The following is a 12,568-nucleotide window of genomic DNA, read 5'->3' as shown; positions in this document are numbered from 1 at the left end:
AGTATTCCTTACTCAAGGGATTCCCTGCTAAGGGCAACCCTACTTCCAGCCAATATACCAAAGCCTTAGGATTGCTAGTACATTGTATGTCACATGTATGCTCCCAACACAAAGCGTAGAGCATAAAGGTGATGTATGGACATACCTACCTCAGAACTTCTTTGCTGCCAGTCCAAATGCCATCTTCAGTCGTCTGACTGAACGCTCCTTCATCTGCTGGTTCCCAAGGCATTTCAGATAAGTGCCCTGTTGGGATTTTTCTTCTTTTTGATTTCTGTACTTTTGTTGTGAGGTTATGTGTCATCCAGAAAGGGAAAATGTCAGTGTGGAGACAAATTCCCCCATAAGGACCATCACGAGCGGTGTTTGTTTTGCTTTGGTGCTTCTCGCAACCATATGTCATGTCCAATTTCTCAAGTGTTTGTCCCTAAGACTCTTTGTAGTCGTCTCTCTTCCTTGTCTGTCTGCCTTGAGAACCAGAGTCTTAAGTTGTTGGTGCAAGGTGCAATGATGGAATCATCCCAACCCGAGGGCCATTTGCCAAGAAGAAGACCAAAAAAGTTAGGTCAGATTCGGCAGCTGTACTGCCTCCCCTGAACGTCTCTCTCGAGGCTGGTGAAAGCCCGGAGGATCATCCAGTCATTCTGTTCTATTCCTCTTCTGTGACTGCTTCAGAGGCTGGTATTGATCCAGTTTCTCACATGTCCATGGAGGCTCTGCAAACATCTGTTACAGATGTTAAGGAGGAAACCGTGGCTGATCATATCCAAGGGACTAAGGGGTGTTCCGCAGATTCTTATTAGAGAGGAAATTCCCATTATGTTGTTTGTCAGCAAGGGTCCAAACTTCCTAAGATCTATAGGGCTGATGTCCCTTTGAAAAAGAAGCAGAAGACAAAACACATTTCCCCTTGCTCCTGAGAATCCCCAGCTTTTATTTTTATTTTTATTTTATTTGACATTTGTTAACCACAATGGCAGGTTAGGAATAGAATGACGGGCCACTTGAGAAGAGGAGCCCAACAAAGAGAGGGACAGAACCTTCTCTCAGAATTAGAAAGCCTGAAAAGCCTGAGAGAAGAGCTAAAACATAGCTGGTCATATGGGTATGGAAGTTAATAGCCTGAGGGAAGGTTTTATCCCTCTCTTTGTTGGGCTCCTCTTCTCAAGTGGCCCGTCATTCTATTAAATGCAGTTATGATGCAGTTAATGCTACTTCTAGAGCTGCTGCCTTTGGTTATGTGTCAAGATGTTATTCTTGGCTCCTTCTCCAAACTTTGCCTGATGAAATTAAGGTTTATGTTTTTTGGAGTTATTTTGTTAGGGAACTGTGATTTTTCTTTTCCCCTGGGAAAAAAAAAATCGCTGTTCTGTGTGTTTGTTATTGTGCAGTTTCAGACTTTTGGGTTCGATATTAGATCGTTCGAACATATACAAGTTCGACGGTTTGATACGGACCCCTTATTTGAGGTGTCAGTGCAGAGGGATGAACTGACAGAAAATATCTAATCAGTGACAACAAACCAGACTAATATTACAAGCTTGAATGGCAGGATTTCACACAGGGTTTGTTTAATAGCCGTGAAGCCTCCACCCAGGGATTTTCTGTTTCTGCTCCCCACCTACTCCCCACCCCAAGTCATCTTCTCCTTCTCTAAAGAGGCCAAAACTGCTGCTACCTTGGCCTTTTGGGCTATTAACTTCCATACCGAAATGACCAGCTATGTTTTAGCTCTTCTCTCTCAGGCTTTTCAGGCTTTCTAATTCTGAGGGAAGGTTTTGTCCCTCTCTTTGTTGGGCTCTTCTTCTCAAGTGGCCCGTCATTCTATTAAATGCAGTTATGATGCAGTTAATGCTACTTCTAGAGCTTCTGCCTTTGGTTGAGTGTCAAGATTGTTATTCTTGGCTCCTTCTCCAAACTTTGCCTGATGAAATTAAGGTTAAATTGATGGATGCTCCTCTTGACAATAAGAATCTCTGGCTCTGCAGTTACTGAGCTTTTTAAGTCTCTGCAGGAGAAAGGTAAGGCCTTGAAGGAATTGAAACATATTTTTGTTTCTCCTTTTCCTAAATTTCAGAGAAATTATCCTAAGCCTGCCTTTGTATGCAGACAGTGTCACCCTCCTCCCAAGGATAAAAAGGGTTCTAGAAGAGCTCTTTCTGCTAAGTCTACTCAGGCTCTTACCACTTAGAAGCTGCCTTTTCTAGACAAGCCAGGTTCTGTCTGACTACCTTCTTCCCTCCCTCCTAAGTCAGATTCCTTTATTTCTTTGTCTTTCCCTGTCTCTTCACAATTGCTTAAGGATTACTCAGGATTCTTGGGATCTCCCCATCATTCATCAGGGATATTTCATGGTGTGGAAATGTCTTCCTCTTTTTTTGGGCGTCCCTCAACCCCCTCAGGAACAGCTGCCCTTTTTTTCCAGATGTACTTCAGAACCTTTTTTCTCAGGGTACCATCTAAGCAGTTTTTGCTTCTCAAAGGAGGAAGGGGGTTTATTCCAAAATGTTTGTGGTTCCCAGGAAAGAAGGCACATGAAGACACATTCTGGATCTTTCTTGGCTCAACAGCTTTCTGAAGGTTCCTTCCTTTCAAATACTGTTCCATCAAACCCTGTTCCCTCCTCTTCTACATCAGGCTTTCCTTGTCTCTCTGGATCTCACGGATGCCTATCTCCACATTCCTATTCATCCCTGTTTCAGGAAATTTTTGCTTTTGCATTTTCAGTTCTCTGCTTTGCCCTTTAGCCTATGTATTGCCCAAAGGGTCTTAACCAAAAGCGTCGCTCCTGTGATTGCCTTTTGCAGGATTAGAGGGATCCACATTTTTCCTTACCTGGATGACCTGCTCATCCAAACTTCCTCTGCAGAAACCCTGCTTCAGCAACTCCACTATGCTGTTTGTTCTTGTAAAGCCTAAGGTTTACAGTAAATTTCCAAAAATCCTTCCCTACTCCTCAAGATTATATTTTTCTTGGGTGCAGGCTATAGAACATTCCTGTTTTGGCATCCCTGCTGCCTCTCAAGGCTTTGACTGTGATTGACTTTATGCAATCCCTTCTTCAGGTCTCAGTTACTGCAAGGGAGTTTCTAAGGGCTATGGGGTACATAGCCTCCACCATTTCTATGTCTCCTCTAGCCAGGCTTTATATGAGAAATCTACAGTGGTCCCTCAAGTCAGTATGGCTCAGCATTCTCATCCTTTGGACTTTCTAGTTCCTCTTCTTCCATGCCTCATGTTAGAGCTTCAGTGGTAGATTCATCAACTGTCTCTCAACCCAGGGTTGCCTTTTCAGCCTCTAGTCCCCTCTCAGGAACTCTTTTCAGATGCCTTAGATATGGGGTGGGGGGCTGCTTTTGGCCCTCCAAAAGGTTCAGGGCTTTTGGTCCCTTCATTAGAGTCGGACCATAGTAACATCAAAGAGGAGATGAGAGCTCTCCTCCTTGCTCCTCAGGCCTTCCATACTCTGTTCCATCCAGGGCCTCTCAAAATCTTTACAGACAATACCACAGTGATGTAGTACATAAACGGCCCTACCTCTTGTGCGGACTGGCTCTTCAGGTTTGATATCTGACTGTCCAGTATCAGATGACTGTTCAGGCTGTTTGTATTCCTTCAGAACAAAACCTTGTGGCGGACTGTGTGAGCAAGTCCATAGCACAGACTCAGGATGGATGTTTCACAGAGATGTGTTTTTGGACATTGTCCACCAGTGGTGTACTTCACAGGTAGATTTCTTGCCTCCCCGCTGAACAGATAACTTCCTCTCTCCCATGTTCTCTGGCTTGGAAGGTGGACACCTTATTTTTTTTCCTGGAAGGGGATGTTTCTTTGTGCATTCCCTCCCCTTCCTCTCATACCGAGGGTCCTGTTCAAGATAAAATAGGACTCTCCCAAAATATTGTTGTTGACTCCCTTTTAGTCCAGACAGCATTGGTTCCCTGTTCTCCATCTAGCCAATGGCAATTACCACAAGTTACCTCACAGGGTGGACCTACTCACACAAGACAAGGGGATTCTCATCTATCCTCACTTGTCCATTCTTCACCTGACACTGTGGGTAATAGGGTTTTGATCCCTTTTAGGCAACTTTTTTTCTGAGGATGTGCTTCAGGTTCTGCAGGAGGTCAGGAAATCATATTTATCCAAATGGAAGAAATTTTCTGTCTGTTGTCTTGCTTGTAGCAAGAATCCACTTTTTGTGGATGTTCCTTTGGTTCTGTCTTATTTGTGTGAATTGCTCCATGCTGGGTTGACATTCTTCAGTTAAAGCTCACCTTTCAGCTATTTCTGCTTGTCTGGCTTTGATGCCTCCTTTGGCTTCTAGGTTTGAGGTCAACAATTTCTTAAATCCATCCTTCATATTAGGCTTCCCATGAAGCCCATTCCTCCTTCCTGGGACCTTAATGTTTTTCTTGAAAATCTGACTCAGGCTTTTTTTGAGCCTGCAGCTTCAGTTTCCTTACAGCATTGTACTTGGAAGATGACTTCTTTTGGCCTTTATTTCATCTAGAAGGGTGTGTGAGCTTCAGGCCCTTATGGCTGTCACTGCTTTTTTAGTTTTTCGTAGAGATAGGGTGTTTCTTCATACTTAATCCTTCTTTTATGCCCATGGTGGTTAATGAGTTGTCTCTCTATCAGTCTATTCAACTCAGATGTTATATAGATAAAACTAAATCCATTTATAAATGTGAGCAAATTTTAGTTTCCTTTCATCCTAGGTCTCTAGGTGTGGCTGTTTCTAAGCAAATAGTTTGTTCTTGTTTCTTTGAGGCCCTTTCCTTGTGTTACTCTTTTCATGGGAAAAGTCTTTCTACTTCTGTAAAGGCTCATTCTACTTAGGCTGTAGCTTCCTCTGGTGCTTTGGTGCTTTTTTCAAGGGATTGGATACCAATTCCATTCTTGAAACAGCTACTTGGAATTTTGTGCATATTACAGACTGGATGTGGTTACCAGTCTAGAGCCAGATTTGCCAGAGCTATCCTGCATGGGTTTCTTGAGGGCTTTTCTGAGCATTCCTCTTCCTATGTTTCCTCTTGAGCTTTTATACTATCCCTTGAGTAAGGAATACTGTAACAATGCTGTGGAAGGACATACTACAGTTGTGTAAAATCTTACTGTAACAGTAGATGTCCTTCCCTTCACTGTTGCAGTATTTGCTCCTCACTCCCATTTCTTTACTCCTTTTTCTTTTTTTCCTTTTGGATGTACATATTCCTCCTTTAATGCTTAGACTGTTGTTCCTCTTGGGGCTATTCACTTCTGAGGAAGGTCCGTCCATCCATCACCTTTATGCCCTTCACTATGAGCAGGTAGCACATACAATGTACTAGTAATCCTCAGGCTTTGGTATACTGGCCGGATGTCTGGCTGAGTTAGGGAATGACTTCTACTGTTATGGTAAATTTGTACACAGCTGTACTTTCATGGGCTACAGGGTTTGATTCTATCAGCATTCATTTGCCTGCAGTGTGACTTTTAGCAAAGCACTTAACTAGCTATTGCTCTCATTTGACCCTGAAAAGGCACTGCATGTCCAGTGGGCCCACCTGGTTAACAAATGGATATTGTTGTTACTATTATTATTATTATGCATTTATTCAAATTCTGTTTTAACAGAAGCTTTGCCTAAATGAAGACTCCCAAGTTCCTAAATGAATATGCTCATACTCACGTTGTTTGAAGGCATTAAGAGTCTGCATGCCTCTCCACTGTCGAGATTTTTTTCAGAATGTCCAGATTTTTGCTTCATGTTTTTGGTCTGCTTCTCATGAAATTTGTATATTTTGGGCAAATCAATGAAGACTGAAGTCACTAAGTAATGACAGACATTTGGGTTTCTGACTTCATATCTTTCAGAAAAATGCATGCTACTGCAATACCTGTTAATCTACTAACTTTCTAAGTTTATAAGAGTAATACTTATTTTTGGGTCTTTGTCCCACCATTATTTTTGGCTTTGTCCAGATTTCTTGCACTTTGAGGTTGAGAGGTATGAGAGGTGGGGATCATTGGAGTGTGCTTGTCCCTTAAAGTAGGCTTTAGGGATGGTTTTGTATGCCATGTTAACTACCTGTTTGGACTGGAAGACTAAAAAGTATGAAGAAGATGCAAGAGATTAGAGGAAGGATATCAGACTGGCTCCTGTAGAGAGCCTAATCAAAACAGCTAATGTGGTAAGTATTCACATATTTGGAATTTCTCTGCATTTTCCATACAGTCTTACCCTTGCGTTCTTTTTCATTTGTGTTAGAATTTAATTGTGACGCATGCTCATTTACATTGCTTTTTTTTAATTCTCTCTTTTTGTCTGTGAATGTTTGCCTGCTACTTCAAGCTAATTTTTATATTTTTACAACTCACTTCTTTAGGATCTCAGTTCAGCATTACCATCTGGCCAGATCTGCCATGATGAACAAAGGTTGGAAGTTATATTCACTGACCTTGCTAGGCATAAGGATGATGCGCAGCAACGTAGCTGGGCGTTGTATGAGGATGAGAATGTTATTGCCTGCTATCTGGAGGAACTGCTACTTATTCTGGTGAGTGTTGTTTAATTTTTGGTTTTGTTTGTTTGAAACAATGGCAAATAGAGATTTAATCCTGGTGCTTCTGAGATGCTGCTTTACTTCCTATAAAATCTAGAGAGGAAGAAAATAGTTATTTTATTCTTGCTTGCATTTTGACTTTCTTGAAATTGACTTTTTTACTATTATTTTTTTACTATTAAGGATTTCAAGTACGTTGGCATTGGACTATACAGACTTGCAAGTTAACTTTCTTTTCTGCATGGAAAATATATTTTGCATTTTGTTAAAGTAGAAGGAAACAAAAAAATGGGCATGAGAAGTTAGATAAACATTGTCAGTTTTAGTACAAATAGTACACAAATGTAGAACTGAATTGCAGAATAACAGGAAACCATGTTTGGGCCTTTAATTTGCAAGAGTCATGGGCAGTTGGGCACACTCATTCATAGCAGAACATCTGTATTGTAATTGGAATAAGTATTATAGTTATTGTGAAACTAATTTTGAAAATATACATTTACGTTTTAATGAATCTTAGAACACTAGACTTGCTTCTTGCTGAAAATGAGGAGGTCTCAGTTAAACAAGGACTTTTGCTACATCATACTCCTTTGAGTATCTTACTAAAAAGTATAAGTTTATGCTTTGGCTTGTATTTGCAGCTGTTGTATATCGTTGCATATAGTGGCATCTGTCTTGTGCTACACTAGTATGTAAAGCAGACATTGTTTCACTCCATCCGTAAAGAGTAGCTGATGCGTTTTATTGTGTGTTTAGTTATCTTGACCTTCTTACTGATGGCAGACGAGAATTTCAGCACTTTCAAAAAATGTGGTGCACATGCATGCATTCACAGGATCGTTTAGAGCTCATTTGCATTAATATGAACCTGATGTCATCATTCAAGGAAGAGAGGTGCTTCTGAAAAGGAGGTGTATCCTGTTTTGGATATGAGGAATCTAAGAAATGTGGAGGCTTTTGACTTTAACTGATGAACAGATGTGAAAGTAGAGTCTGAATATTTTAACAGGTTTTGCAATGTTTGTATCATTTTATTTTGGAAATATTCAGTCTTATGTTTGTAAATATTGTGTCAGATTGAGAGCACTGTAAACTTGTATGAAAGAGAAACTGCAGGCTTTCAGGAAGATGAAATAAGAAATATGACATGATGAAATATGAAATGTAACTGGTTTTATAAACTAAAATAACTATATGCACTGCTGATTAGGAAGTGATAGCTATTATTTTTATACAGATAACGTACTACCTACTTCTGCATGTGAAAAGTAATGTATTAGTATGGTTTGAAATTCACTTAGAGGTAACAGTGTTTGTAAGATGTAGATTGCTTTTGTGTACATGATTTTATATGCATACAAGCACATCCTATTGCAGCTGCTCCTTGACCTTGTTTACATGCCATATACTGCAGCCAGCTTCAGTGATGTCGAGTAATAAAGCCTTAATTACAACTCAGGTGACCTGACTACAGCTGTTGGCTCAGTCAGTAGGTAGAGCTGGCAGTAATCCCTCAGAGGAACAGTGACAAAACATGGAAATGGTTTTAAAGCAGACCTGTGGACCAACAAGCAGCCGTATGGCAGTAGCCTTTATAGACCAATTGCACGTGAGCATGCAGTTGTGTGGACAAGGCATATTGACCCCAAAGGTAACATGGGCCAAATAGCTATTTGCGGGTGGTGGGATTAAGCTTTTCAAATAACACAGTTATTGCCAGGATGCTGGTAGGGATGCAAGCAACCCTCTCAGCTGGCCGAATGATGGCCCCCTCTGGCTGTTACCCTATACTGAATACATCTGTATCAAGTGGGTTGAGTCATGAGTGGCAAAGGCTTGGTGGTCATGAAGTATAGGAGTAAAAAGGACCAAGGCAGCTAATATGTCTAGTAGTGCAGATTAATGGTATTGGTGATGCAGAAAAACATAATCTTTCTGAAACTTTGTACTTTGCTTTGCTTATTATTGTGCTAATTTATTGCTAATCTTTCACATTACTAATTTGGTTGTACTGGTTTGAATACAATTCATAACTTTCTATAAGTGAAATGAGAAAAACAGTGCAGTGAAGTCGAATTATTGTAGATGAAAGCGCGCTCAATCCCGACTTTGTTTTGTGTTTTAACTGCTACGTTTGGATTAAATATTTTTTCTACTTGGTTCCTGTCGAGTGGTTTTGAAGTTTGTTCACAGCCTTGGTGTGTTTGGTTACATTTTCATTCCACAATTGGTGGTTTTTCTTGTGAGGATTATCCCTTCATGGTATAGCCAGCGGACTTTTTTTTGCTTTTTTTTTTTTTTTGTTTTGTTTTTTTGTTTTGTTTTTTTTTTGCTTTGGAAGAAATACATGTGTATTTTCCTATGAAAAGAGTACAGAACATTTTGTTATCAGTCTCCTTTCTCATACCATTCATATAAGTGCTAGAAAATGCTTTCCTTCAGGTCTTGGGACTTAACAATAACCATATTCTGTATGGTACCTTATTGCAAGACTTCATATGAGGGATTTGTGGTGGACACTATAGACCCTGTGATACTGTGGATAAGAGACTCAATATCTTTGTGGCATGTGGCTGCAGTTAGTCTTGATCAGAGCAAACTTATGGTCCTTCTCACATTGACAGACACATTCTCAATGGATGTTGGTGCCCTGATGTAGCAGGATTCAGTAAGTGCATGGTTCAAGAAATGCGATCAACATAAGACTCTTCTTTGCATATCGGTGTTCTGGAAATGAGAGTGAATTTCACTGTATGGACATTTTTAAGATGTTCTCTGCCCATGACCTTTACCTGTTCACTTCAACAATATGACAGTAGTATTGTAGGTACGTAAACAAGGAGGCTCCAAGTCCTATTCCCTTTGTCACAAAGCAGTGAGAGTGAAGGATAGTGAATTTGCAGTCAGCATTTTCTGATTGTCATTTATATTCCAAGTATAGCCAAATTACTTGTCAACATACTTACTTGTCTTCTGATGGCTACTGCCAAACAGCTATGAAAATGGGGTAGAACTTTTTGTGTTCCCAACCAACGATTAAGTATCAAATTCTTCTTACTGGCATGTCCATCCTGTTGGTAGACCAAGGATGCATTAACACAGGATTGGCCTTAATTTCTCCTTTATGCTCGCCGCTTTTCCTCTGATGATCATCCAGAAGGCCTGACTTCACAGACGGAGGTGATTCAGATAGCTTGTTTTTGTCCCAGGCAGGTTATGTTTTTCCCTACTGAGAGAATTTTAACTGTCTTTTCTTCTCTCATTACCTCTGAATAGAGACCTTTTTGTTTCATCCGTCTGGCAAAACACATTCCAGTCTGAGGGATCTCAAGTTCACAGCTTGTGGCTTTTCCTACCATTGATTGCCCAGAATGAAAATTGTACATGGGGTGGTGGATATGCTATCATTATATCAAATGCTTTTTTGTCCAGAAGATATGTCACGATAAATGGAAAAGAATTGCTATGTGGTTTCAACTTGTACCTAGTGTTTTTCACTATTTGTCATATTTTTTGGCTCAAGTTTTATTTTTTCCTCAGTTAAGGTCCATTTAATGGTCACACTGACAAGTAGTCATCTTCCTTGCCATCTCCTAAGGTATATAAGGCACTTCTTAAAGATATCTTTATTGTTTGTCCTCCCATTGGAGATTCTGTTCCTCCCTGGGATTTGTATTTTGAGTTGCATAAGCTTACTCTTCCTCCATTTGAACAAGCAGCTTATGCTGAATTAAATTTCTTACCATGGTTGCTGTTACTTAACCAATATTTTTTTTTTAATTTAAAGTCTGGTCACTTAACCCTGTTTACTTACTAGGTGATGAAGTCATATTGGCTAAAGCTGCTGATAAACTCCAACCACGTGCAAAAATGGGAAAAAGAGGAGTGACGATGATTATGTACTGCTGTTTTTCCTGTAAGTCACTGCTGCAGTCATAACTTTAGGGATCTTTGGCTCAGACGGAGTCCTAAGTCTGGTCAGAGTTCACGGCTCATCCCCTTTCTCCCTTATACCAACCTTGTGTCTCCCACACCCCCCAGTGTCTCCATATTACAGAATAAAGGAAGTTGGTCATCTTCAGGTCTATTTTGCAATGTGATATTTTACAAATATTAGCTCAGTCTGCTGAGCCAGGCCATGAGTGGAAGAGATAAGTACCACCACGGTATTCTTTTCCGTTACTTCTGTAGAGATCCTGTTGTTGGGACTGCCTTAGTAGTTTATTGTTTGAAGCTAATTTTGCTTTCAGCTAAGGTTTGGACATGACCATTCAGAGGTCATGGGATGCTGACAAGTAGAACAAGTGTGTTTGTAAAAGACAGGTAAATTTTAAAGACAAGCTTGACAAGTGTGTTGATTATTTATGCCTTGATCACAATTGTTGCCATGTGTGACATCTGAGAAGACTTTAAACCCAAAGCATTCAAAGGTAGGAAGGATGTCTTACTTGCTAGTTTGAAGGTGGCACTTGTTTAGTCCCTGGGCCTGTTGTCTAAGAAGTTGACTACCCCGATGAAGTACTTCAGCAGGATATTGTTTCGGATGACCATGTAGACCAAGTATAAAGTAGACCTGTCCAGTGAAGACTACTGTACTCTGCCCATGCATACCATTTTCTTATTAAACAGGGAAGAGGATGATTTGCTCCTGTTAATTGTGGATAGTGATGAACACAAAACTGAGAGGTTGAGAATATAGTCATCCATTAAATGCCATAGGTCAAAGCCTAGGAGGCCTTGACTTGACATCTCATTGACTTGTTCAACAGCAGCTTGAGACCATTTGTCTGGTACAGGGTTTCTTAATCCTTGTGCAGAGATGAAGGTTGAAATATACCAAGCAGCTGATTCTGGGTGAATGCCCTCCAAATAAAGCGAGAATTCTTTGCATATCCTCATCGAAGATATTGCTGATCGATAGCAGATGTCTTTCCTATGAGTTACATTACCAGTAGTGAGAATACTTTAGCCCCAGACTTTCCACTGGATGACCTCATATTTGGGGGATACGTTGGTCCTTATGAAGGACCTTTTTTAATGGCAAACATCAGAGGTTTCAGATGCACAAAATAAGGCTTTGTAGTTGCTAGGCTGTGGCCCTCTTAAGTCAGTAGCATTCTCCCTAGTACAGGGAGCTTTGCTAGTCATATTTGAAACGAGCTTACATGGATCATGCTCTCATTCTTCAGCTCTCAAAAGGCCATACAAGTTTTACACATACAACTCTTTTCTTTGTGAATCCAGTGGCAAGCCCACATACACCCTCATCGGAAACAAGAAAATGGGCTAGACTTCCTTCCACAGTAAAAGTCTTCTTAATTGTAATAAGAGTAGAGTTCTGCATAGGTATGGTTAAAAACAAATTACTTCAGTCACATTATCTTTTAGAACCATAAACTGCCAGGCCTATATCCTGAAATTCCACAAGCACATTCTTAACTCATTTGTCCTGTAACTATCATTGGGCAGAGCCTAGATTTTTTGATAGAATCAAATTATGTCTTCACATTTCAAACAAATGTATACATCTGTGGAAACATAGGTGTCACAGAAGAAGTGCAAGTGTTAGAATGTTCAGCACAAACTATTTTTATAGTGGCAGTATGTTTTAGGTTCTAGGTCTTAAACTGGATTTTATAACTCACACTGAACACGACAGTTTGTAATATTTTATAAACAACTTATAATATCTCAGCAACCACTCAAATTATACACATTGTGTCAGCAGCATTGTATTTATCCAGCTGAGGGCTTTCATGAGGCTGAGCATTTCTGCCCGTGTTACTTGATTGTTAAAATATTTCTGGCACCTCTTTTCTGAGGACATGCTTTGGGTTTTATAGAAGGCAAGAAAAAACACTACTAGAAATCTTGTGTTTAAATGGAACATATTTTTTGTTCTGTTTAAAAGAGCTAGGGCTTGTAAAGAGTGGTTAAAATGTAGATCTCACCAAAATCTACAATACTTTAAAGAACTACGTAACCATACTAAAAAAAAAAAAAGATAATCTCAGACA

The 12,568-nt window shown here is 40.0% G+C and overlaps 1 protein-coding gene across 1 annotated transcript in view; it reads left to right on the top strand.

Moving 5' to 3' along the window:
* The window catches only part of NCKIPSD (NCK interacting protein with SH3 domain), a 1,945,114-nt gene that overhangs the window by 1,145,574 nt on the left and 786,972 nt on the right, over positions 1–12,568 (top strand). Inside the window, exon 6 of the mRNA XM_044078525.1 lies at positions 6,372–6,542. Coding sequence (XP_043934460.1) covers positions 6,372–6,542 — 171 coding nt within the window. The remainder of the gene's footprint in view (positions 1–6,371; positions 6,543–12,568) is intronic.

The sequence above is a fragment of the Protopterus annectens genome, chromosome 7.part1 (assembly GCF_019279795.1).
Source record: "Protopterus annectens isolate FY-2018-M chromosome 7.part1, PAN1.0, whole genome shotgun sequence".
NCBI lineage: Eukaryota > Metazoa > Chordata > Ceratodontiformes > Protopteridae > Protopterus > Protopterus annectens.
Note: the sequence above shows the minus strand (reverse complement) of the source record. Positions and strands in the feature narration are given on the sequence as shown.